Source organism: Marmota marmota, unplaced genomic scaffold (genome assembly GCF_001458135.2).
Source record: "Marmota marmota marmota unplaced genomic scaffold, marMar, whole genome shotgun sequence".
Lineage (NCBI taxonomy): Eukaryota > Metazoa > Chordata > Mammalia > Rodentia > Sciuridae > Marmota > Marmota marmota.
This window is the reverse complement of record NW_026000241.1, coordinates 9058662-9086486: the sequence shown is the minus strand read 5'-3', so window position 1 is coordinate 9086486 and position 27825 is coordinate 9058662. Positions and strand designations below refer to the sequence as shown.

At 42.6% G+C, this 27825-nt stretch overlaps 1 protein-coding gene across 2 annotated transcripts; it reads right to left on the bottom strand.

The window, feature by feature from the left end:
* Positions 1-779: 779 nt before the first annotated feature.
* Lrrc2 (leucine rich repeat containing 2) lies at positions 780-22243 on the bottom strand. Of its 2 annotated transcripts, none has more exons than XM_015489356.2 (9): positions 21999-22243; positions 17731-17874; positions 13915-14122; positions 12538-12694; positions 10724-10860; positions 8974-9119; positions 7153-7308; positions 5639-5775; positions 780-2367 (listed from the first exon to the last, which is right to left on the bottom strand). In XM_015489356.2, the coding sequence occupies exons 2-9, from the start codon at positions 17853-17855 to the stop codon at positions 2318-2320; spliced, it is 1116 nt and encodes a 371-aa protein (XP_015344842.1). In that variant the 5' UTR covers positions 17856-17874; positions 21999-22243; the 3' UTR covers positions 780-2317. The 2 variants fall into 2 exon arrangements, with proteins under 2 accessions (XP_015344842.1, XP_048650671.1); XM_048794714.1 differs by lacking the exon at positions 21999-22243 and adding an exon at positions 21798-21927.
* Between the last annotated feature and the right edge of the window lie 5582 nt (positions 22244-27825).

Below are 27825 nucleotides of genomic sequence, written 5' to 3'. Positions count from 1 at the left end.
ATTTTTTAAAAGGCCTGGGGCTGGAGCTCAATGGCAGAGCACTTGCCAAGCATGTGTGAGGCCCTGGGTTCAATCACCAGCCCCGAAAATAATAATAATAATTTATAATAATAATAATACATGGGTCCATATGGATCATGTAAAATTTTTTATTTTAAATCTCTAGGATATTTCCACTAAGAAGCATTTTCTACTTTTGGAACTTTCTGCATTTTTATACTTATATAATAAATTAAGTAGTATTTTAATAAACATATTCAAATAACATGCTTCTTTTCAGAGTATTATATAACATGAAATATATGTAAATGCAGTTTTTTTCACTTATTTATATGTGACACTGAGACAACTGGTTTTAGTGAATGAAATAAAATGATATAAATTACAGACAGCCTCTCTGTGTGAAAACCCACTCCCCTTTTCACTTATAGTTTCCATTTGGCTATAGATGGCATGAGATAAAACTTCAAAATCTTTCAAGTAGTGCAACCAATAATCTTGATTATATATATATATATATTTTTTTTTAAATAATTTTTTTAAAGAGAGAGAGAGAGTTTTTTAATATTTATTTTTTAGTTTTCGGCGGACACAACATCTTTGTTTGTATGTGGTGCTGAGGATCGAACCTGGGCCGCACGCATGCCAGGCGAGCGCGCTACCGCTTGAGCCACATCCCCAGCCCCTTGATTATATTTTTAAAGTGTTAATGAAAGCGGTTTTTCATTTTCCTACTCCTTTTATCTTTTAAACTTCTCAAGAGTTTGTTTTCAAGTTGGAACAACCCTTTATTGAAGCATTACCAGGTGGTTTTAGAATGGTCTGCTTATTTTCTATCTGATGAGGATTAAATATTTGAACTTGTCCAAAATATTGACTTGAACCAAAACCTGGGGTGTTAAAAGTAACCTTTTTGAACTGCATGCCTCTGAGAACAGATTAGCTCTTCGGATAAGAAAAATAAAAATCACCTTTCAGAAATGAAAGGTGATTAACTTCCAAAACCTCCAATTGGCTATACCTTGTTGTCACATAGGGCAACTACTTGTGGCTATTTGAATTAAATTCCACTTAAAATACAGTCCTTGAATCACATCAACCACTGTTCAAGTGTTCAAGAACCCTGTGTCTGGCAGTTACTGTGCTAGATGACAAAGATACAGAACATTTCTTTCACTGCTGAAAGCTACTATTGGACATCACCAGGCTAGACCATAAAAGTGAATGTGTGCACATTTTCCTTCTTAATCACAAAAGCTAGTTAAGCATTTCTTCAAGACAATCAGTCACATCTTGTTTATCTTAATCTAAGACAATTGTATAAAAATAGGAACTTTGTAAGATTTATCCAAATCATGTGATGTGACCTAAGATCACAAAGCCCTGAAGTGAATCCCACCTTTTATGCTGTAACATACAGTCCCATGGGCCTCCTGGGCCATGGTCACTGTGGGTGGTGTTTTCCTGCAGTACCCACAGGGAAGCCTTGCCCAGGATGAACTCAGCAGTGTATGCAGTTGGTCTCCAGACTCTAAGTGGACCCCTGGGAGGAAAGACCCCCTGAGGGCACTGCTTCTGCTTTCTGTACTCAGGTAGCTCCCAGGACCCCCAAGGTGGCACTCAGGAAAGGATGGTTGCTGTCCAGGCAGGCCATTCAAAACTTTCCACCCCAGCAGGGCTCACACTTCTTCCTTGAGGGACAGCCACACCCCATCTGAGTGTCTGGAACCCCATGCTTGGGCAGCCTTCCCACCCCTAAGGCCCAAGTCACACCCTGGGTCTCTTCTGAGAGCCAAAACAGAGCTCCAAATATTCTTGCCAAAATATAATTTAAAACATCATGGAAGTAACAGTTCATTTAAATCCAAGGAACGTTAATTACTCTCAGTAAAAGAAAAAATGTATTAAACATTTTCAAATAACAAAACTATGATCTGACTCGTCCAATATGAAGGCTCTTTTCATGATCCTTTACCCCTTGATTTCTGAAAACAATGCATTCAGTGTCAGAATTTGGTCATTAAGTTATAATTTTACAAAAAAACCTTCTATAATATTAAATGTGCATTATTTAGAAACAATTGTATGCAAATGAACCTATAAATACCAATATATAAACTAATTTATCATTCTTGAGCCCATAGAGGAAGATATTCATATACTTGAAATTTGAAAATTATTTTTCTTAATGACTATGACAGTGGTTAATAGACTTTGTCCTAAAACACAAGCCATGATTTCTATGTGACATGACCTATGCACAAAGTTGTAAAGCTCCACAGGATGATGAGATTTTGCAGTCTTCTGATGGACGATGTTAAAGTTGAAGGCTAAAAGATACCTTGGTGGTATAGCTGGGCACAGATTCTATGAGGAGAAAAAAAATAAATACTTCAATAGTCATTCACCCTTTTATTATTATTGCTACTTAATATTTTAAGCATAGATAATGTCTAAGTGATGAATAATGAATTCATCCCCACCATTAAGTTAACCATCACTAATGGGTAGCCAAGCTTAGGAATGTTTACATGTAAGATGGAATCATTAAATCTTGTCCTTGGGGCTGGGGATGTGGCTCAAGGGGTAGCGCGCTCGCCTGGCATGCGTGCGGCCCGGGTTCGATCCTCCACAAACAAAGATGTTGTGTCCGTCAAAAACTAAAAAAATAAAATATATAAAAAAAAATATCTTGTCCTTGGCAATCTTTCCAAACAACTAACACAGCTGTGTCAAGGATTTAGAAAGCATATAGCCCTATAATAATAAAAGTTGAAATAATAAAAATCGAAATAGATGGGCAAAGACCAGGGACTATAGGTATCAGGTGGAAGGAAGGCTGGTTTATGAGAGAAATTTGGGCTATCCCTAATCCAAGCATGACCTTAATAAGTGCACCTTCTCTCTGCCTTGCTCTTTCCACTAGTTACTGCCCCATCCCTCAGTCTTCACAGCGAAATTTTGTCCAAGGATGTTCTGTACCAATGGTTCTCAGAAATGTGGGTTGTCTCAGACCGAAGGCACCAACACAACCCGGGAGCTTGTTAGAAATGCTCCTGTGCAGACCCCACCACAGAGCCAGAGTCCAAACTCCAATGTAAGGTCCTCTAGAGTTCAAGGAACAGTGAGGGCTTCAAGCTCCTCATCAACCTCAGACCACAGAGGTTGTAGGTCCAGGTGGACTGGCAGACTCTAGTGTTTTCTGCTGATAGACATGGATTCTATGACTGATGGGGAAGGAGAGAAAAAAGGGAAGACTGAGATAAAGAAAAGCAAACAGTTGGGGTGCGGTGGCACATGCCTGTAATCCCAGCAGCTTGGGAGGCTGAGGCAGGAAGATTTCAAGTTCAAAGCCACTCTAGCAACTTAGCGAGGCTCAAAGTAACTCAGGGAGACCCTATCTCTAAATAAAATATTAAAAAGGGCTGAGGATGTAGCTCAGTGGTTAAGTACCCCTAGGTCAAATCCCTGGCACCAAAATAAACGAATGAATGAATGAATGAATGCAAAAGAATTTTTAAAAATTCAAAGCACACACATTACCATATCTAACTGGACTTTAAGAAATTGCCATTTCTTGGGTTGGGGGGATATAACTCAGTCAATAGAGTGCTTGCTTCACATGCAAAAGGCCCTGGGTTCAATCCCCAGCACCACCAAAAAAAAAAAAAAAAGAAAAGAAAAAGAAATTGCCATTTCCGTAGGTCAAAGCTAGCTGAATATTAGCAATATCACTTGATTCAACCTAATATGAATGTATTTACAAAGGATCAAATTATTACAATTGTTCAGAAATAAGTGAATGGATCAAAACTCATCATCACTAAAGGTAATTTTAAAAAACAAGTATCTTTCATAAATTAGGTATTTCTTTTTTTTTTTTTTAAAGAGAGAGAGAGAATTTTTTTTAATATTTATTTTTTAGTTATCAGCGGGCACAACATCTTTGTTTGTATGTGGTGCTGAGGATCGAACCTGGGCCGTACGCATGCCAGGCGAGCGCGCTACCGCTTGAGCCACATCCCCAGCCCCATAAATAAGGTATTTCATTTAAGTAAATACATTTCTATATTTTTGTCACTATTAATAACTACTGAATAATAAATAAGTTTTAACTGATTGACTTTAAAAGTGAATTATTATTTCTATTCTCATAGATTCAAAACTTCATATCCATATCCTCTAGTTCTTTCTTGTATTTTTACATAATAGCACTAAATATAAAAAAATGAATAAAGTAATAATAAAGATAACAATAAAGTTTTTTTGTTTTGTTTTGGTACCAGGGATTGAACCCACAGGCCCTTAACCACTGAGCCACACCCCCAGTATCACCACCCCCCACACCCCTTTTTGTCCAGCTGTAGATAGATACAATACCTTTATTTTATTTATTTTAATGTGGTGCTGAGGATTGAACCTACTGCCTCACATGTGCACTGAGATACAACCCCAGCCTGGNTTTTTTTTTTTTTTTTTTAGTGACAGGGCTCACCAGCAGAATCTGGCCTCAAATTTGGAATCATCCCTCTCCAGTCTCCTGAATCACTGGGATTACTGGTGTGCACCATTGTGCTGGGCTTAGGTTTCATATTTTGCATAAATTTCTATTTTATTTCAGAATAATTCAGCACTTGAGATTAGGAAGAGCCAGATTAGAGGTAGCAATAGAAATAGATTAGAGGTAGCAATAGAAATTATCTTCATTTTGTTAAAGTTTTTTAGTTTGCCAAATAAATGGCATTTTTCATTAATGCCAATGAAATCTCTGAGTGTATGAATGACTAATTATTCAGACACCTGCTAATGAGGGGGAAGAGTGCTCACATTCATGGTGTCTCCTGAGGGGGGCTGAGGCAACCTGCCCACAGTGCCCATCCCCAAAGGCAGTGGAGTCCACACAAACTCCTCTCTAAATTCTGTGAGGCTTGCACCTGGACTATTAAAGAACTGGAAAATTAAGCAGTGATTATTAGGCATCTTGCATTTTTCCTTGTGTGAGTTTGTTTTGTTGTTGTTGTTTGGGGGTGGGTAGTGAGGATTGAACTCAGGGACATTCAATCACTGAGCTTCATCCCCAGCCCTGTTTTGTATTTTATTTAGAGACAAGAGTTTCACTGAGTTGCTTAGCTCCTCACCATTGCTGAGGCTGGCTTTGAACTCACCATCCTCCTACTTCAATCTCCTGAGCCACTGGGATTACAGGCGTGCACCACCGTGCCTGGCTCTTTTTGTGTTCTTTACACAGGTATTTTTTGATTTAGATGATATAACTTTTTCCAAAAATGTAAGCAGACTTTTGAAATGGAATCATTTATTTTCCCATTAGCATAGAATGTTGTTTTGCAAATATGATTTAGTTTAAAACCCACAAATAGTTAATAATAGAGCCCTTACATCTCGAGTGTATGTTTCTCAGCCTCTCTGCCCAGTACTTGATGATGTGCCCATCATTCAAGGATGATTTTTAAGGAAATTTATCATTTGGGTTCTTTGGTGAGGAGTAAATGGTTACAGAGTAACCTGACTCCCTAATCAATGAACTTTTTGTCAATATGATTTATGTTAATAAATATATTGTATGATCAGTGGAATTCTTCATATTTGTTTTAGATAATTTTAAATATGAGCAACTCACCTCTTTCTTTAAGATCCTCAATATAGGCTTTCATAAATTCTTTATCAAAATGTTGCCGTTCCTGTTCACTTTCCATTATCTCATCACCATCTTGACCCTGGGCCTTATCAATAGGATTATCCATCAGACTTATGAATCTATTCAAGAAAGCATGGAAAATACCACATTTCCAACTGTTCATGTTTAAGCAAAAAATTCCTAACGTTAGAAGCCAACCTTTGCAGAGAGCAGTGATTCACGCCTATAATCCCAGCAGCTCGGGAGGCTGAGACAGGAGGATCACAAGTTCAAAGCCAGCCTCAGCAATGCTCCTTTATCAACCTCCCAAATTGTTGGGATTATAGGTGTGTGCCACCATGCCCAGCCTGTATCTAATCTTTTTATTGAACATTCGTCAATTCAAAGAGCTTTCATCCATTATTCTGAGATTGCCAAATCCTACAACTACACTATTGGAAGTTATTTCAGTGATGCGATGGTTCTACCCTGACTTCTCTCGGATGCAAAGTTGCCAAGACTGTTCCCTGGTGCCCAAATGGGTTGGATCCTCCTACCTGTCTCACCAGTGATCTTCTCCCCAAACAACATTCCTAACATAGTGGAGGAGGACCCTGGAAGACCTATTCCAGGGGAAGGAATAGAACGGAACAGGTGGGGAATGTCTTGTACCTCTACTAATCTTGCATTTACACAGACATGAAACAGGTCTCTCACTTCCCAGTAGTTAAACCTCTGTATTTGTTTGCCACATGTCTTACTGCAGTGACAGAGAGATAAGGAAGACTTAACTCTACGTTGATAGTGAGCATTTACCAGTGAGAGAGAACCTGTGGCCTTCACAGAAGATGGGTCTCTGGACACAGAGAGAAGGTGGTTCTTGCCAGAGCTTCCCCGGGTGAAGGCTCGGGAAAGGCTCCAAGCTGCTAAGGCTCCAAAATGGTCTCAGGGTAGAAGTGATAGGAGAAACCCCTCAGCTCCAAATTTTGGCAGGATGTGCTCCAGGGAGTCACACCAGGTATCTCAGAGTCATTTGAGGGAATGATGGAGCTGGGGTTTCCACGACCAGGATAAGAAAGACTATGTCTCCCCCAGATCCCAGTCTGTTTGTATCACATTTGCATGGATGATTTATCTTAGCTTGGGGTGGTTTATGGGTTCGTTTAGGGAATCAAAAGGACAAGGCACCCAGGGAGGGTTTTGTGAACGGTGGCTGACCCCGCAGGGACAACAGCCGTGTCTGTGCTGAGCAACAGGGGGCTCCTGGCATCCGTCTCCCAATGCCTTCAATCAGCAAGTAGCATTTGTCCAGAAATCCTGTTCCCTGGTTCCCTGAGCTCTATCTTCTCATGCCATGTGCACCAAACTTCCAAATCCAGTGAAAAGCAAACTGGGATCAGGTTCTCTAGGGAGGAGAACCATCTAATCTGGTTCTGGAGACAGGCTCTCAGGCTCTGGAGGCTCTTTGCTCTCTCCCTGTGTCTGACTGTGTCTACCAGGATCTCTGGTCTACTCACTTCAATGGCGTGGAGGAGTCACAAAGGGCAGTTGGGAGCTCCACCAAATGGTCCCCACTGACGACCAGCAAGGTGAGCTTCTTGAGGTTCAGCATGCAGTACGGGAGGTAGGTCAACTTGTTCTTATACAAGAGAAAGCTCTGCAGTTCTTCCAGCCTGAGGAGAAGTAGAGAGGATCAGAACACAAGGGCTTGGCCTCCTAGCCAATTACAGATTCCAGAAGGCAACCCCTACTGAGCGGATTCCATCTATGTGATGGATATGAGAACAAGCTAAACTTTACATTTTAAATAAATAAATAAATAAAACCACACCGGATAACATGATTTTTTTTTTTTTTTAAGTTTTTGCTGACTTACTCACCAGTGGAAGACACAGATAAAGCAGCAAGGTAGCTGGGCATGGTAGTGCACCCCTGTAATCCCAGCTGCTTGGGAGGCTAAGGCAGGAGGATCACAAGTTCAAAGCCAACCTCAGCAACTTAGCAAGGCCTGAGCCACTCAGTGAGACCCTGTGTCTAAATAAAATATGAAAAAGGACTGGAGATGTGGCTCAGTGGTAAAGCACCCCTGGGTTCAATCCCTGGTAACCAAAAAATAAATGAATAAAAAGCAGGATAAATACATTGTACAATTCACAGTAGGTCACCATGGGGCCTCAAAAACCAGTATATCCCTTCCTCTCCGTGTCTCCTGGATTTCCAAGGGCCAACAGAGCACAGGAAAGAAATCACACCAGTGTTAGAATGAGAACAAACAGATTTTGGAAACAGATTTCCTTTCGCACAGTTTAGAAGCATGGTTACTCTTCTCCCACCATTATATTCTCACACTAAAATGGGAAGAAAACCGCAGAGTGAAAAGGAAATGAGCAAAATATTTTCCAAATATATTTAACTGTTTTCCATTTTATTCTAACTCACTGACCCTCCCTCCATTTGTCCAGAAATCCTGTTCCCTGGATTTTTCTTTCATTCATTTGCAAAGTCGTGACTAATCCCACAAATATTTCACAAAGTTCCTCTCATGTTTCAAACTTAGACTGTCCCCAGTTATTCTCATCAAAAATCCTCTGAGCTCTGTCTTCTCATGCCATAGACAGCATTCTGCACATTGTATGTACAGGAGTAGGAAATGTCATCTGGGGTGGCACTCAGGCCCCAGCCATTGCTGGCCTCTGTCCTAAGAGCTTACTTCTGTCTCTTGATAAATAAGATTGTAGATTCAGGAGGCCAGAGATTGTGTTCCATTTAGCACTTTAAACCCAGCCCACTCATGGGAGCCTGATAATATTGGTGAAATTAATCGATAAATCAATCAGTCTTATATATTTTAGTATAATAATTATTTTGTGAACATGAAATAACTACAAGGATACAGTTTGAAAACAAGCATACTGGTTGTTTGAAAGATTGTGTATAAAAAAATCAGTAAATGAAAATAATAAATATTGTCCTCACTAATATTCTAAATATAGAGTGATAGGTTTCTATTTTATATGTAATCATTTTCTACTTCTATGGAGTAATGGAAAGGTAACGGTGTTGTTTTATGAAAGAATGAAGCAAATTACAGTTCGCCAAGACAGTGAAGAGGTACTCAAATGCATGTATCCATATACATGTGTGATGCCAATTAGAAATTGTTTTATTCTATAATTTCCTAGGAGCGATACACTCTGAAAAATTAATTGATTTATTGATTAAATGATTAATTAATTGATTCAAAGCATATTCAAGTGTCATGCATCTTAACAATGTTCACAGCGTTAAGGCGTTAGTAACTGATTCATATACCTCACCTTCGGCAGGCAAGTAGCTACCTGTCTATATCTTGTGGCAGGTCATTCAGGTTATTGTTGCTGATATCCAGCCACTGCAAATTAGACATCCTCAGGACACAGATCGGGACACTGGAAAACTTGTTTGCTGAGATATCTACGAATGTAACTTGCTTCAAATTACTTAGCTAGAAAGGAATAACAAAATATTCTAATTACCGTTATAAGAGTGGGAATTAAGTTCGATTAATAATTTTTAGATTGACATTTCTTTTTCAAAGGCATCTCTAGGAATCGATGCAAAGCAGACCAATCCAGTATGTATTTTGAAGCATCTCCTATGGATCTTTTCCTGGGTTTCCAAGATAAACGACGCACTGTGGCTGCCCTCAGGGAGCTTCTACTTTCATAAATAAAAAAAGGAGGGGTAGGAACAAAACAAAATCTAGACCCTTCCCTCAATCCATATGTGCTATAACATGAATGAAGAACTTCAAAAATATCATGCTAAGGGAAAGAAGTCAGACTCAGAAAACTATAGCATGATTTCCATTTCTAGGAAATTTCCAGAAAAGATAAGCTTCACAGAAATATGAACAGATTTGTGGTTGCCTACTGCTGAGGGCAGAGCAGGGAATAATAGCAAGTAGGCAAAAGGAAAATTTGGGGATAGGTGAAGGAAATATCCTAAAACTGAATCATGGTGAACTATACACTTAGGATGGGTAAATTTTATGATATGTACATCATACCTCAATGAAGGGGGGTGGGGAGAAGAAGAAGGGGTGGAGACAGCAGCCTACCAGGGTATTGCCCCAGTCCAGATGATAGACAGCTCTGGGGTGGATCAGGGTGCTAGGGGAAAGGTTATGAATGAGCAGTGGTCAGACATGATATACTCTGAAGGATCGGCTGGACAGGATTTGTTTAGATTATACATGGCTCATGGGAGCAAGAGAGATCAAGGATGAATTGATGTACTTAGCCAGAACATCCAAGTGAAGAATGAGCCATTCCTGGATTGGGGAAGACTAGAGGATAAGCAGATCTGTGCAGGGAATCCAAAACTCTGCACCCTCACAGGGACAAGCATCAGACATTGTCTGGACTGAGATGGGTACTGACAGCAGAAGCAGCCACATCCTCCCACCCAGGAAAGGAAATAACACGCTTCCTGGGTGGCTGGGCTGTCAGGACCTCACTAGTAATAATCATTTTTAGCCCATTCCTCACTGGCAGAATTGTATGACCCTTTCTCCGTTTCAGCACAGGAAACTCATTGAGTTTTATTTGACAATGAAAACTGTATACTTTTATCTTCTCCATTTTATCAAAAAATTATTCAAAATCATTTCTCCCTGAACACAGACCAAAAGAAATAAATGAATCTTTCTTAAAATTCTGTACATTTCTTGAATCCTATGACAATTCTAGACATCTACAAGTTCAGCTAGGAGCATATGAAAAATTGTTTTACCCCTGGATTTATCTGCAGTTTAGCCATGGTGGAGAAATAAATCAGGATCTGCATCAGAGACGACAGGCATCAGATATTAAATAGGCATAAAATTAAAATAGCTTGTGTGAAAATAGCATTTCTAAACTTAAATGTAGGCCCTGGGTTAGTTTCATAACATTTTTAAAGATGCTATGATTATGGGCATAAAGTAATTGAAATGTCAGAAAAATGTGATGGATTTTATCTTCTAAAAATTCTTGCCCACACCATGGACCATTCCTATGGAGAACTGAATGAAATTTAAATCACAAAGCAGAAATGTTTGCATCTTACTTCAAATGGGAGCTCCATTAATTCCAGATTTCCAGAACAGTCCAGTCTTTCTAGATTTTCACAGTCCCCTAGTTCTGGAGGAATGCTCTTCAGATGGTTGAAACTCACATTGAGTTCTTTCAGGTTCTTCAAACGACCTGGCATCAGAAAAAATTAAGCTCCCGTGAATAAGTCCTTCAGGGTCTTTAAGAACAAAAGCAAGCCAGGCTTGTTGGCACCCGCCTGTAATCCCAGAGACAGGAGGCTGAGGCAGGAGGATCCAGGGCATCCTGGGCAACTGTCTCAAAATAAATCAATTAAAAAGGGGTGGGGATGTGGCTCAGTGGATAAGTGCCCTACCACCACCAAAAAAAAAAAAGAACTATATTAAGTCACTAATAAGCACTGTGAGCCTGACCCCAAATGAGCTGGAAATAGTAAAATCTGGCCTCTGGACTAGGCTTTCAAGAAGTCCTCAAGTCAAAAGCTGAGTGATGGTGGCCAAGTCATCTGACCTCCCTAGAACTTGCTTTCTCCAATCTATAAGATGAAGGGGCAGGAGATAAACGGCCCTTTATGTCAAAGTTAGAACTTTTCAGCACTAAAACTTCTAAGCTCCTGTCTGCCTTTCCAGAAACCAGGCAAGGAATAGAGGCATTGATCTTGCCTTGTCTTGACTTTGACTTCACACTATTCCCCTGCTTTGTGGATCACTAGTAGAAGAGACAGCACACGTACGTGGGTTCCCTTTATAATCAAGTCCACCCAGGGTGATACAGATGACCCAGGAAGATTCTGCACACGTAACTCTAAAGAACACCAAGCTCAGGAAACACAGGGCTTTTACAGCAAGCAGCCAGCAAGCCTGCTCTCTGGGGGAGACGTCACCTCATCCTTCAAAGTTAGCAACGGCATAAATAATCCTGAGATCAGGCTGGGTAAGAGGGTGTTCAGGGGCCTTGTGGTCTTGACACACCTGGTAAGGTATGTGCAAACACCAGAGGCCTGAAAAGCCACCTCTGACCCATTCTGTCTTCGTTTCCAACAAATTTTCAGGTGACCATGTCACTTCACTGGGCCTACAGTGTGGATTGTGAGAGTGTAGCCCCGAGACCTTTGCTTCTCACACGCCAGGAGAAAGATGGGCAAAAATGATCACTGTTGTCTTCATTTGAATATAATGCAACTGAGCAATGAAATTAGTGAGAATTATAAAATTCTAACCTATCAAAAAGACATAATAATGCCGGACACGTGGCACATGCCTGTAATCCCAATGACAATGGAGGCTGAGGCAGGAAGATTGCAACTTGGAGGCCAGTCACAGCAACTTAGTGAGACCCTCAATAACTTAGCAAGATTTCTGTCTCAAAAGAAAAAAATAAAAGAGCCCAGGGATGTAGCTCAGTGGTAAAGCACCCCTGGGTTCAATTCCCAGAATCATCATCATCATCATCTAAACTAAATTTATATCGAAAAAATATATTTAAATTCTTTATACAATAACCACAATTCTGTACATTTGTATTTCTAAAACTAAAAGAAGATAAACAAAAGTTTCCTAAGCAAATCTCTGTTCACTTATGAGACCTCTACCTTCTGAGCAATTGGCCAACATCTCTATGAGCTGAGTGGTGCAGGTGAGATCACAGCACGGAAGCCCATGGGGACACTGTGAACACAAAGCTCTGAGACCCCTGGAATAGCCCAATGACATACTTAAGTGACATACTTAAGCACTTAGAGGAGGAAACCCAGTATTGGCACAGTGTCACCTGCCCAATAGCTTCCTGCTTACCACAGACAAGAGCGCTGGAGTTTCCTGCTACACATACCAATTTCAGCTGGAAGACATGAGATTTGGTTTTTTGGCAGATCCAGAATTCTCATTGCTTGAAACAGCTCAATGTATGTAGGAATGATTTGAATCAGGGTATTGCAAATGTGCCATTCTTTCAGGTGTGTCTGCTCCTTCAACGAGTCGGGCAGCTCCTAAGAGAATGAATGACGTAGATCAGAACCAGTCCTCGGTGTGCACAAAGCCCCTGAAACCAGTTCTTATTTAAAGAACAAAAAGCGATGCTGGGCACAGTGGCACAAGGCCTGTAATCCCAGCCACCCAGGAGGCTGAGGCTGGAGGATCACAAAGTCAAAGTCAAAGTCTCAGCAACTTAGCAAGGTCCTAAGCAACACAGAGAGACCCTTGTCTAAATAAAAAGTGCTGGGGACAATTATGAAGAATACAAGCAATAATAAGTGTTGGTGAGGATGTGGAGGAAAAGGTACATTCACACATTGTTGGTGGGACTGCAAATTTGTACAACCACTGTGGAAAGCACTATGGAGATACCTCAGAAAACTTGGAATGGAACCACCATTTGACCCAGCTATCCCACTCCTCTGCTTATACCCAAAGGACTTAAAATCAACATACTACAATGACACAGTCACATCAATATTTATAGCAGCTCAATTCACAATAGCGAAACTATGGAACCAAACTAGATGTCCTTCAATGGATGAATGGATAAAGAAAATGTGGTACCTATACACAATGGACTATTACTCAGTCTTAAAGAAAAATGAAATTATGGCATTTACAGGTAAATGGATGGAACTAGAGAATATCATGCTAAGTGAAATAAGCCAATCCCAAAAAAACCAAAGACCAAATGTTTTCTGATAAACTGATGCTGATCCATAGTGGAGGCAGGGACAAGGGGGGTGGGGATAAGGGAAGAATGAAGGAACTTTGGATTGTTCAGAGGGAGTCAGGGGATGGGAAGGACAGTAGGAGGAGACAGACATTATTTCCCTATACACATGTATGATTACACAAGCCAAATGAACCTGAACCATGTACAACCAGAGGAATGAGAAACTGTGCTCCTTTTGTGTACAATATGTCAAAATGTACTCTACTGTAAAATAAATACATAAATAATTTTTTAAAACTGGGGGACCTTGTGGCCCTCCCTAGGTCAGACTATGCTGACCTAGGGAGGGCCACAAGGTCCCAGCTGCCCAGCCTTAGAGAGGTCCAAGAGGATCCTGCTGTTCTTTTCTATGCTGCCATTTCTCAGAGGAAAAGATGGGCAAACCCAGTCCACAGCAGGTAATGGGCTCCTGCTTACCCACTGGAAAGCTGTCTAAAGGCCAAGGCCTGGGGCTCAGGTTACTCCCACTTCCTGCAGACAGTGGGCTGCACTCACCTTCCAGTGCTCCCCCGAAAGTTCAAACACAAATGGGTTGCTCTGCTTGCCTTTGTCCTTGGCAAGTAAGCTCGGCCTGGAGAGCGAGTTCCTCTCGATCTTCTCCAGAAGCCTCACGCTGGTGTCTATGAAGCCATTCTTACAGTACTGAGCCTGGGGGATGCCCTTCCTCCTGCACTCGGCAACGAAGTTCCACTCCTCCTTTATCCTGAAACAGGAGCAGAGGCCACAGTCACTCTCTGGGGGAATGGCCACCACGGTCTTGAGAAGCAATTTGGGCCTGGAGCAGTGGTTCATGCCTATAAGCCCAGCAGTTTAGGAGGCTGAGGTAGAAAGATCACAAGTTCAAAGCCAGCCTCAGCAATTCAGCAAGGCCCTCAGCGACACCCTGCTTCTAAATATTATACAAAAAATGGCTGGTGGGCTGGGGATAGAGCTTAGTTGGTAGAGTGCTTGCCTTGCATGCACAAAGCCCTGAGTTCAATTCCCAGCACCACCAAAAAAAAAAAAAAAATGGCTGGGAATGTGGCTCAATGGTTAAGCACTGGGTTCAATTCCCAATACAAAAAAAAAAAAGTGATCCCTCCAAAATGTTAATGACCAATAGCACCACCACTGTAAATTGCTGTATTCACAGAACTCTTCTCGATTCATGTCTCTAACTTTTCTTGCCTTGTTTCTTAAACCGAACTTTAAGGTAAATTTTGGCAATGGAATGAGATGGCGGCTGTTAAGCCCTATATAATACATCTTTCCTATGTCACTAATTGCAAATTGATATAAATATTTCACAGATTTTGTATAGCCAATGCAAATGGAGAAAGGGAAATTAGACAAACCCCATTCAGAATGGATTATATACCAAATACACTTTGTGTTTCTTTTTGAAATGTTTTGTCTTATTGCTTCTGAAACCTAATGAAAGAAAAGTCACGATGAGAATATAAACTATTTCTTAAATTTCCATTCTCTTCCTTGAGTAATTAAAATAAATAAAATGTCATTAAGTTTATGCTTTATCACCCATATAATTGAATCTGAAATCTTCTCCAGGATTAATTTTCATAGAACTTCAAATTTGAGATAGATTTACAAAACAAATGCCATTAGAGTGTTCTACTAATTTTTATTTATTTGTTTATTTTTAAATTTTTGATACTGGAGATTAAACCCAGGGGTGCTCTACCACTGAGCACCAACAATCTAAATAAAATAAAATGTAAAATAGGGCTGGGGATGTGGTTCTTTTAATTTTTTATGTTGTGACAAGGCCTGGCCAAGTTGCTGAGGTTTACCTCAAATTTTCAATCCTCCTGCTTCAGCCAGCCAAGTGTCTGGGATTATGGCCCCTGCATCCAGCAAGCTCTACTCATTAAATCAATAAATGTGTATTGAAATATTTTTTTCCTTAGGAAATGAGCCCACGATCCAAGCCCCGCTGGCAAATGCCCTCATTGGCTAAAAAATTCTTCACTCAGAACCTGGCAATAGCTCTTTTATTTCTCCCTCTAAATGATTAAGTTTCATTTAGATGGAGTGGTTTTCTGTATTTTATCTCTACAACTTTTAAGAGTTGATATGTAATTCATGAGACAAATACAGCAGTATAAAATGAAATAAATACTCTGAAGAGAAGTAGCAGAACAAGTTGGAGGATTTTACATATTTTAGTAAATTTAAGCTAACAAGTTAATTGCCTTTTACGATCAGGCATTCATCAGTTTATTGTTGTTGTGTTTTGGGGGTTTTTGTTTGTTTTTGTTTTTTGATACTGGGGACTGAACTCAGGGGCACTAACCACTGAACCACATCCCCAGCCCTATTTTGAATTTTATTTAGGGACAGGGTCTCACTGAGTTGCAAAGCACCACTGCTGAGGCTGGCTTTGAACTTGAGATCCTCCTGCCTTAGCCTCCAGAGCCACTGGGATTACAGGTGTGCACCCCCGCGCCCTGTTTATCAGTGTTTTTAATATATTAATTTCTGTACAGGAAACAGACTCTAAGAAAAAACTAAGTTAACTTTCAAATAGTACTAATAATCATGAATTATATTATAGAAACACAAATACAACTATAAAGAAGAGAAATTTATTTCCACCGTTGCTAAAGGTTCTGTGAAACTAAAAATTTCTTTCTTGAACATCCCATTTCCCTCCACACTCCTACACCATGTTCCTCTTCACCTGCCCCACCAACTTCGGGGCTGCTCTTCTTACCTTGAGCTGGAAAAGCCTAAAAATCCCCAAGAAGGTTTTTGTCTTAGATTGAAATGAGGCACAGCACAAACCAAATGACACTGAGCCTAATTCAGAGTCAATCTTACCTGTGTGAACTGTGTAGAGGTGTTTATACCTTTTGTCACTTACTTAAGGAGGACAAATATACCACCATTTGCCAACTAGATGTGAGTCTGGACTTCTTTGAGAACTAGTCAACCAATCAGAATCTCATTTCACCTTAACCACACCCACAGTGCCTCATCCGGGAGTTCTGGTTTGGATTTCTTCACAGAATAAAAGTTATACACATATGCAAAGTCACCTTTCGCCTTCTCATACATTTATCAATCTTGTACGCTGCTAATTGGCACTATATAATCTACCATTGTAGTGGCACCCCCTTCCTTCACAGAAAAGTCTTAAATGGGATTCTCCAGAAATCTTCACCATGGCTGATTTTGGGACTGACAGCAAAAGAGTCTCTGCAAAAGAGTTCAACGTGGATAAACTTCCTATTTTCATGTCGCCCTGTTTTACTTGGCCACCGGCCGGAAGAAATCAACACTCCAGGTGCTGGACACCCCCTTACTAGTTTTTCACAAACTTGTATCCAGTATAGTAGTTTGTAGAAATATGTAAACAAGGCCTCTGGCCTTGAGCTGGGCTTCACAGAGATGTCTACATTTTTAAGATAAGAGAAGATACAAATTGGGCTCCATGGTAACAGCTGGCAGGGGGAGGAAAGAAAGGGGAGAAGAAGCTCTCCCCTTCTCAAGTGTTGACCCTGAATGGTTAACTTGCCCAAAACAGTGACAGAAAAAGCTGCTTTTATGTGAACTTCTGCAGACTGTGAACTTCTGAGCCCCTCCCCTTACATGCTGGGTATAAAATTCTGAAACCACCTGAACTAAGGGTTCAGGGGACTGATTGATTACAGCAAAAGCTGTGCCCTCTGAACCTGGCTACAGCCAAATAAAACTGTTTCCTGCTATCTTCGGTGCCTTGCCTCATCTGTCCCTACAACACCATAAATTCATATCTTCCATGAATGCACTTTTTCCAAAACACTAACTCAACTTAGTTTTTGTGTCCATAATTTTCTTTGACTCATACTTTAGGAGTTTATATGAAAGTTCATCCGATTGCATCACTTCAATTTAAGTAAATGTGCCAAATGAATCTTACCTAGATCCAGCTCAACAGGTGAGGCATGACAGAGAGCTAGATGCCCCAGGGGCACCAGTAGACATAGCTAGAGCTGAGAGCATCAGAGAGCTACGTGAGTGAGCTCAGTGAAGGCTGGCTAAGCACCATCTATGGCATTTGGCAGTAGAGGAATGGCCAGGGCATCCCTGTCTCCCCTGGTCTAACATGGTGCTTGGATTATATGTAGGTTCTTGCAATTATGGGTGTTTCTGTTAAGAAGCTGAGTGTGCATGTGTTCAGCAACAGCATCAGGGTTCTGAAGTTCAACGAGGAAAGTATTGCAGACAGGGAGAAATACCAGAGGAAAAGCATCTTCCTCCAAGGTGACAGTGGCCTGCCTGAATGTCATTCACTAAACAAGCAAGAACAACAGGCACAAAAACACATACTTTTCCAAGGCGCTTTTCTCGAGCCTTTCCGCCTCCTTCTTCTGCCAAGCTTTGTGCTTCTTGACACGAGTTTCCCACAAGGCTCTGACAACAGAAATGTCAAACACCACGACTTTATGTCCCATTGTGGCAGCATGAGATTACCTATTTGAAAAAAAAAATACATATGTCAGGCACACAGAAGAAAATAATTTTAACGTGAACTTTAAAAATGAAATATGAATGAAATTGCCTGCCTTAAATAATGATGGCATGCCCTAGGACTTCCAGAATGGCAGTTTCTTATGGTCAGGTAATACTCTTTGTACTCAAGTCGTAATTCAACACTCACCCTAGGCCAGCTCCTCTAGGGCATCACATCTGTCCCCTACACCTCAGCTGGCTTCCCAAAGCCCCTCGGGCATTCTCCAAGCCCCATGGCTCCACACTCTATGGAACTTTCTGGTATATGCATCTAATCTTTCCATCAGATTGTCATATACTATACGATAAGTTAAATGAATTAATCACAGCACACACAAACACATGCGCACACACAGACATAGTCTCCTCAGTAGAATAGTAGATGTAACTCCTTAGTTATATTAAACCTCCATAAGAAAAAAGGCTTTTGGGAAGCCGAAGCAGGAGGATCCCAAGGTCAAAGCCAACCACAGCAATTTAGTGAAGGCCTAAAGAACTTAGCAAGACCTGTTTTAAAACAAAAAGGGTTGGGACGTGACTCAGTGGTTAAGCACCCCTGGGTTCAGCCTCTGGTACCAAATAAATGAATATACTTGAGTGAAGGCACAATTCCAATCTGCCTCCTGTGATTCCCATGTCCCTTCACTTTCAGTCTTGGCAATGCACTCAGCTAAATTCCGTGTGCACCATCCAGTGACCAGTCTGGAATGTGGGCGGTGACCTGCTTCCTGTTCAGGTTCATGAGCAGCCCAGGAGTTCATAAACAACCTTACAAAATTGCTTTTTCCTGGCTCCGTTTTCTCTCTGATGCTTTCCAGATTCCTGGACTTCCCTTTTTCAGTCCTCCAGCCAGAAAACCTGTTCTGAGGAGAAGCATCAAAAGGGCTGCAGAGGGAAACAGCAATTCCAGTTCTAGACATGTGACCACCAATTGCCACCTGCTAGAGACATTCTCAGGACAGGGGCAGTGAGCCCTGTGGGGAAAGCCTTGGCAGACCTGGTGGGCAGAGAGGTGGGGAGGGGGTTGGAGGATGTCTGCTGCTGTCAGTTCCCACCCTCTGCCCCATTGACCTCCAGGTAGGTGACCATGTGATCTCTCCTCCAGGCATCTCAATCAAGTTGGACAGCTGGCTGGAGGCAAGGTCACCTCCTAAGTCCCAACTCCTGAGCTGAGATTTCATTGTTCGTTGCCTGGCAGTTGCCAACAACAGTCTCCAGTGTGTAGATGGCAACCAGCACGGGGCTCAGTCTGCACAAGGCGCAGCTGGCAGGTAGACAGGCGCTGGAAGTGCTGGTCCTCCCCACACTTCCTCCATTCCTCCCTGTTTACAAGGTCCCCTCAGCTTCGGATGCCCTTCCCCACACCCTTCCCTACACACATGGCTTCCTCCACACACCCTCTAAACTTTGGGGATCTCTCCTCAGTCTGGCCTTCCCGGCCTCCCCATTTCAAGGAGAGAGTCTCCTCTTATTTTCTCCATCTGTTATTTATTTACTTCACAGAACTTAATGCAAATTATTTGATTTTTGTGGGTGTTGTTACGTTTTATCTGTCCATGAACCAAACCATAGAAAAACTACAGCTCACTGACAGGAGTCCCCTGTCAACACCAAGCAGGTCACCCAGCAGCAGATAGGAAGACCCGGAGGGGAGGAAGGCTTGAGCCCTACAAGGGCTGCAGATGCCAGGCTCCTGTTTCTGAACCTCAGTACAGAGACACATGCACTGAGCCAGTGACTTGGTGTGTGTTTCTGTCCTTCCATTCCTGGGAACCCTCAGTAACTGACATGTATGTCAATGCAGAAAGACGAGCGCAGGTCCATCCACAGGACCAAGTTCCCAATCTAGGGAGAATATGTGCACTAGGGAATATTTCAGCTCCAAATGCTGATTAGACATCAGAGGCTGAACCAACTGCTGCAGGAGCCAGAAGAGCAATGCCCTGTGGTGGGGGACAGGAGAGGTCCAGAGAGACCCAGCAGGAAGGGGAAAGGGCCATCCATACAAGTTTGGTTGAAGGACTTTCCTGCCCACCTCCCCAGTTGAGTTATATCAGAATTGCCGTACAGAGCCATCTGCACTCTGGAGCCAGAGGGCATGACTGGAAAAATATGTCCCCTGGCACCAGATCTGTGATCTTCACTCAGAGGTCATATGCCAGGGGAAGGGGGAGGGTTTCTGTCCAATGGCAGACTGGGCTGCAGGGGGGAAGGGTGCGGAGTGGGTGTCAGGCTAGCACCTCAGACAGCACAGGAAAAATCTGGGGGAGTCTGACAGGAGACTCAACCAAGTCTACCATTTTTTTTTGGTGCTCCCTACGTGAAGCTGAGAAAGAGAAAAGAGCAAAGAAAGGAAGGGAGGGAGACAAAGCAGGTACCAGGGTTCACCTGAACCAGGCACCTCCCCACCCACCTGTCCCTTGGTGCCCCCAGCACCTCTCCCAACTTCCCTCAGGCTGAGCAGCTCCAGCCCTTCGACAGCATCCTTTCAGGGGTGTCCTGCATATGGAGAAGACCCCGTCAACAGCCTGGCTGAGCTCAAGAGAATGACTGTAGCCTCCAGGAATTGCTAGGGACACCAAGGTGTAATAGGGACCATAAGAGGAGCTTGCGTAACTCACAAATTCCATTCCCTCACACACGGCCACTGCCTGGACCCCAGAGTTGGATGGCAGAATGTGCTCCTCATAGAAACAGTGCACTGGACACTGAGGCGCACATTTGTAATCCCAGCTGCTCAGGAGGCTGAGGCAGGAGGATCACGAGTTCAAAGCCAGCCTCAGCAACGGGGAGGTACTAAAGACCCGTCTCTAAATAAAATACTATTAAAATAGGGCTGGGGATGTGGCTCCGTGGTCGTATGCCCCTGAGTTCAATCCTCAATACCAAAAAAGAAAAAAGAAAAAGTGAAACAGTGGAGTAAGTGACAGGCAGGGCGAAGGGGGCGGGGGACAGGACATGACACCCAAGTGAGGTCAGTAGAGTCAAAACAATGCAGCCACATTCTGAATTGAATGAACTTTTATGCTACAGGATCCAAATTTCCCCAAAAAACACCAGATTATTTTGATGGTAATTTGTTAAACTAGAGTTTCAAACCAGGGGAGGCCAGGGAACAGATGGGATTAAGAAGACCAAGTCTGAGTCAGACTGCCTGGGTTGGAATTCTGCCTCTGGCTTATTGGTCGCCTGTCCCTGAGGACTTGTCCTCCCCGTTCTGATGTGGACACAATGGAACAACAGCATCAGCTCACAGAATTAGTGAGAGAGCTAACTGTGATCATTTGAGTTCAATGCTTTAGATGGTGTCTAGCACCAGGAAGGTCAATTATTTAAAGAAAAGAAATTATAACAGACCTTTAGTAATCAAATGTACGATAAAAGCCCAAAGGTCCATAGGCATCCAGGGCTTTCTCACCCTCGTGGTTAGTGAGTTTCAAGACGAGATTGGTAGGTAGACCCCGGCAGAGCAGTGGGCGCATCAGGGCTGCTTAAATCTCCCTGGGATCACTTTTCACCCTCGCCCCACCCCTTCCGCGCCCCCTGCCAGAGGGCGGGAGAAGCTTTCCGGAAGGAAAGACTGCCCGGCCTCCCCACCCCCGCTCCCATCAGGTGTCAATCATACTTCTCAAAGCCCTGAAAAAGACACAAACAAATTTGATTTATCACTCCTGGACAGAACTTTGGAGCAGATTGAGCTCAGCCTTGGACACTAGGGCAGTGCGCTCAGAGTAACCCATCATCCAGGAGCAGGGTTCGTGGGGACCCTGCCACGGGAGCAGCCCCACGGATGGGCCCCACGGATGGCACCTACGAGCCCCATTCGCTCTCCCAGTGCCCCACTCAATTTTAGTTTTTGAACTAAAATAGACATGGATGACTACCTCCGCAGTGTTTGGGGGGATGATGTCCCGTCAGCAATCTGGCTGAGCTCACCGTGCACCGGGGAGACCGGAGCCACTAAGCGCGCGGCCACCGGCAACCATCCAGCAGGGTACACGCCTCTCCCCTCGCAGCAGGACAGCCCACCCACCTGCTCCTCTAACATCCCTCCGCCGCCGCCACAGAGACCGGCCGCCACTCACCTCCCTGGTGCGGGTGGCGCAGACAGTCTGCGGTCTGGCCGCAGGGCCGATCCGGCTTCAAGGCTGTTTACACCCGCGAGCAACACCCGGAGTGGAAGGGCCGCGCTGCCGGGAGCCTCCCGGGCCTGTGCGCTAACAGGCTATATTTGTAAGCAGATAATATGATCTGGAGGACATGTGCTGATAAACTATCTATCTATTCTATGTGACTCAGCCCAGCAGGAGACAAAACAGATTTGGTAGGGGAGGGCTTGGCAAAGGGCACCAGCCCGCCAGTTTGAGCCCCAGAGCAAGATTGTCCCCAAGCCTCCGAAAGCACCAGACCTTTTCACTTTAGAAATCCCGAAGTGGAACAAGCAAAATAAGGTCAGAAAGGAGAAAGGGTCGCATGTTCTTGGCACTCTAGTCTAGGAACTCAACAAGAAGCAGGATTAAAACACATGGCAATGTAAAAGTTTTTTTCAGTGTTTGAGGCCATGTGGAAGGTCTTGATTTCATCCTTTCATATTTTTCTTTTTAATTTCCTAACATAGCAATGGTCCACTTTATGCTTTGAATATAGAACTTGCTGCTCTGTTACTACAATTTATTTTTTAAATGGACAAGTTTCTTTCTCTCTCTCTCTCTCCCTCCCCCCCTCCCCTTGCTCCTCCCTGATCTCTCCCCCTCCCTAATCTCAGGGGAAACAAGATTACATTTCTTCCCCATCCTAGGCGGAATTATCTGTCCTTGAGCAGTCACCCACCATAGGAATGTAGTAATCCAGACTTCAGGGATGGCACCAGAAGATCTCAGAGATGACTATCTCCCAAATTAACAAGTTAATTAAAATTCCAACAGAGAACACATGGAATGTAGCCTTTGAATCACCTCTTTAACCACCCCCTCCTCCACACACACACACACACACACACACACACACACGGGTTCCTGCTAATGGGCAGAACCACGGCCTCTGGGATAGGAGTCCCCTGTGTTTCTCCTTTGCTAGCAAAGCAATAAATCTTTTTCCTTTTTATCAAAACCATGTGCTGGTTATTGGATTGGCACTGGGGACAAGGACAGAGCTTTAGACCTTCATGAATTTAGGTTCTCTTTAGAGAATTTATTAATTGGGCAAATTTGTCTTATCCAATATGACATGCAACAATAAGGTAATAATTAGTCATGGAACTCCTTGCTGCTCCCAAGAATTCAACCCCTTCCTGCCTGTAACAGCAATGGTTCCTAATATACCTTTGCCTTAAAACTGAAAACCACAGCTTTTATGTCATGTATACATCATAGTTCTAATTACAAAGTTGTTTTATTTTTAAATTATTTTCTATATGGAATATATTCTATTTGCTGAATATAAAATTTTTGACATTAATAACAATTATTTTTAATTGTATACTAAGTTATTGATGGGGCCCAAATAAATCTTTGCAACTATATTAAATCTCACCACTAATGTGTTGGATGTGCTTTTTTTTTTTTTTTTTTTGTGGTGCTGGGGATTGAACCCATGGCCTTGTGCATGTGAGGCAAGCACTCTACCAAATGAGTTATATCCCCCCAGCAGGGATGTGCTTTTTATTACTTAGAGTAGAATATTAAAATTATTTTTCTCTCTTGCTAAATAATGTAATAAAGAATTAAAGTCAGCTTACTATAATAGTACATGCATACTGTTATGGTTAGATTTTAGGTGTCCCCCAAAAGTTCATGTGTGAGACAATGCAAGAAATTTCAGAGGTGAACTGATTGGATTATAAGAGCTTTAACCAAATCAGTGCATTAATTAATCCACTTGAATGAATAAACCGAGTGCCAACTATAGGCAGGTTGAGTGTGGCTGGAGGAGGTAGATCATTGGGAGTGTGCCTTCAGGTTTATGTTTTGTCCTTGTTGAGTAAAGCACTGTGCCAGCTCTCTCGCTCGCTCTCTCTCTCTCTCTCTCTCTCTCTCTCTCTCCCTCTCCCTCTCTCTCTCCCTCTCCCTCTCCCTCTCCTTCTCTGCTTCCTAGTGGCATTTCCCCTGTTACTTTCCTCCAACAGATTCTTCTGCCATGATGTTCTGCTTCCCCTTGAGCCCAGAGGAATGGAGCCAGCTATCTATGAACTGAGACATCTGAAACCATGAGCCCACAGTTGACTAAACACATACCCATGTATGTGTGTGTATACATATATCACAATTCACAACAGCCAAACTGTGGAAGCCTAGGTGTCCATCAATGGATGAATGGATAAACAAAATATTCAGCCATAAAGAAGAATAAATTGCCGCAGTCTGGCTGGGCACAAAATCACGAGCCACCACACAGCTTGTAGATTCAAACAGCAACTCTTTATTCCCGAACTCACACCAGCCGTCTACAATCACGTTCTGGGGAAATCCACGTTCTCTGCCCAAATCCACACCCACTGGGCTTCTGTCTCCCAAAAAATACTGTCTGAATCCCGTGAGAACTCAAGGGGAACTCCAGCAGCAGGATACGCCCTATTCCCAGCAGGAATAACCTTAAACCTGGAACCACCCTAAACCCGGATTGTCCTAAACCCGGGAACGCCCTAAACCCAGATCCGCCCTGGTCCTTGAGCAAGGTCACCTACATGCAATGTCACTGCAAAATGTCCTATTTCCACGAGTCCTTCCACTAAGCAACATGGGGTACGCTGGCAAGGAAATTATCATACCTACTTGGCTAATGGCTCCCAGCAATAAATTATGTCATTTTCAAGAAAATGGATGTGGCTCAAGTGGTAGCGCACTTGCCTGGCATGCGTGCGGCACTGGGTTGGATCCTCAGCACCACATAAAAAGAAAGATATTGTGTCCATCTAAAACTAAAAAATAAATGTTTAAAAAAGGAAAAAGGACTTGCCTTCCTGTTTAGAATCTTAAAAAAAAAAAAAAAAAAAGAAAAGAAAATGGATGAGAACATTGTTAAGCAAAATAAGCCACTCTCAGAAAGTCAAGGGTCATATGTTTTCTCCCTCATATGTGAAAGCTCCAGAGGAAAAAGGAAAAGAGGGGTGGTGAGAGTTTCCTAAAAATCAAAGGAAGATCATTAGAGGAAAGGGGGGAGAGGAAAACTGGGAAATTATTTTAGCTAAATTACATTATTATATTGTGTACATGTAGAAATATGGTTTTTGTAGCCAGGCGCGGTGGCACATGCCTGTAATCCCAGCAGCTAGGGAGGTTGAGGCCAGAGGATCGCAAGTTCAAAGCCAGCCTCAGCAATTTAGCGAGGAGCACGCAACTCAGTGAGACACTGTCTCTAAATAAAATACAAAATAGGGCTGGGGATGTGGCTTGGTGGTTAAGTGCTCCTTAGTTCAATTCCCGGTACCAATAAATTAATAAATAAATAAATCCTGGTTCAGAACAGAACGCTCTGTCATTTGTTCTAAGATTCATATTTTATTTAGTTTTTCTCTGGAGGAAAAAAAAAAGCCAAACTTCTTAACCAACACAATTTTATTCAACTGGCAGAGGCCAGAATTCAGAGCTGAGTCAGTTCATCCCTGTGAGTTGGGATAATAAATGGATGTGTCTCTCTGAAAGCTGACCTCATATCCACCTGGTACACCAACAATAGGAACATAATGCTCAGTGTCACCCCCTGCAGGAGGAAGACTTTGCCAATGGCCCAAATCTATGAGGAAACCCAGTGGCACTTTGTTCACTCCCATTCAGCCAAACAAATGATCAAGAGCAGCTGGTCCCATCATACTACAGTGACACCTGCATACCCAGGTTTACAGCAGCACAATTCACAGCAGCCAAACTATGGAACCAGCCTAGGTGTCCACCAACAACGGAGGAATGGGAAAAGAAAATGCGGTATATCCACAATGGAGTTTTATTCGGCCATAAAGAAAAATGAAATTGTGTCATTTGCAAGAAAATAAATGGAACGAGAGACCATCATGTTTAAGTGAAATAAGTCATCTGTTTTCTCTCATATGTGGAAGCTAGAAAGGAGAAAGGAAAAGAAAAATTGTGGAGGGGTTTCATGAAAATCAAAGGGAGATCAGGAGAGGAAAGAGATCAAGGGGTGGGAGGTGGGATAGAGACAGGAAGTGCTGGGGAGTGATACTGGCCACATTGTACTGTGATATTGTGTGCTTGTACGAATATGCAACAAAAAACACCTCATCACTACGTACAACTATAATGCACCAAGTTTTCTTTTAAAATGATAGAGAGAGAGAGAGGACTTATTAGGCCAAATGTCAGAACTATTAAAAAGCTACAGTCTGGCATTAGTATAAGAGACAAATAGACCAATGGAACATCTAAGTAAGTATGACATAGAAAAACAGGAACAATTTGTTCCTTATGAAAATAGTATCACACTGGGCTGAGGATGTAGCTTAGTGAGAAAGCACTTGTTTAGTATTCCAAGGGCCTGGGTTCAAACCCCAGCACCTCAAAAAAAAAAAAGTTTAAAAGTATTTATATTCATTATATTTCTGCGGAACAAATTCTTACAAATTTAATGGCTTATTCAATACCCACTCACCACCTTGGTTTCCATGGGTCAGAAATCCCATCAGTGGGTACATTACAAAGTACCCAGGTCATTTGTGCACAGGATATCTCTTCACTAGAGAACTTTAATCCATTTCTGAAAGCAGTTTGGGCATTGTGCCCCAGCCTCCCACCCTCCACTTGCATTTAATCCATTTCAAAACCATTAAGAGCTGTGAAGAATGCCCGAATGTAATGAAACACAAAATCCACTTAAGAAACACTTTTAAATGAGATGGGCCAGGTCTTGTGAAAAACAAATGGACCTCAGCTTGCCCTCCTAGTGTAACTCTTAGCAGCTTGTCTGCCCATCTGTCTGCTGGGGCCAGTTGGCCTTGACCTGGTCAGTGGGGAATCAGGAAGTGATCACACCTTCTCTATCAGCAGTGTTTGGATCACACTAAAACAGGCACTTGGTTTAGATTATTGGGCTTGTCTAAGAGGAGGGCTGGAGCCCAACCTTGGAAATCTCTGGCTCTTTCATTGCTCAGCACAGAATAGCTGGTCAGTATGACATAGGGATTTAGGATAAAGAGATATACTGAGTCCGAAAGGAAACGTCTATGAGCTCTTGAGATGCACAAAGCACAGTTGTAAATCTTGAACAACAGGCCCTTGGCTCATGCCCTTGTATAATGAGGGGAATTCACAAGCCCAGGAAAAATGGACATGAAATTGTGCAGCTCCAACCTGGCTCCACCTCCAGTTAGGTCCCCCTTATAGCCCTTCTATAAAGGCTAGATAGCCGGGTTCTCCCTTGAATCTACCTTCCTAAATAAGCCTCTGTCTATGCCTCTGTCTGGCTCATGCTGAAATTCTTTTCCATCACTTCTTATGCCAAGAACCCCACTGGCCCTGAGTTCAAGTCCCCTTCCCTCTGGAACTCCTTGGATCCTTCTCCAGAGACATCTCTTCTGTGACACCTCAACTGTTGAGTTTGTTGGTTGTTGGTTTGGGGGTTTTTGTTTGTTTGTTTTGTTGGTGCATTTTGGTAGTAGGGATTAAACCTGGGGCACTCTATCATTGAACTACATCCCCAGCCTTTTTAAATTTATATTATTTTATTTTTTGGTTCTGGGGATTGAACCCAGGGGTGCTTAAACATTGAGCTAAATCCCCAGTCCTTTTTATTTTATTTTATTTTTATTTTGAGACAGGATCTGAAAAATTGCTTAGGGCCTCACAAAGTTGCTGAGGCTGGCTCTGAGCTTGCCATCTTCCTGCCTCAGCCTCCTGAGTCGCTGGGATTACAGATGTATACCATTGCACCTTGTTTACATTTTATTCTGAGACAGGTTCTGGT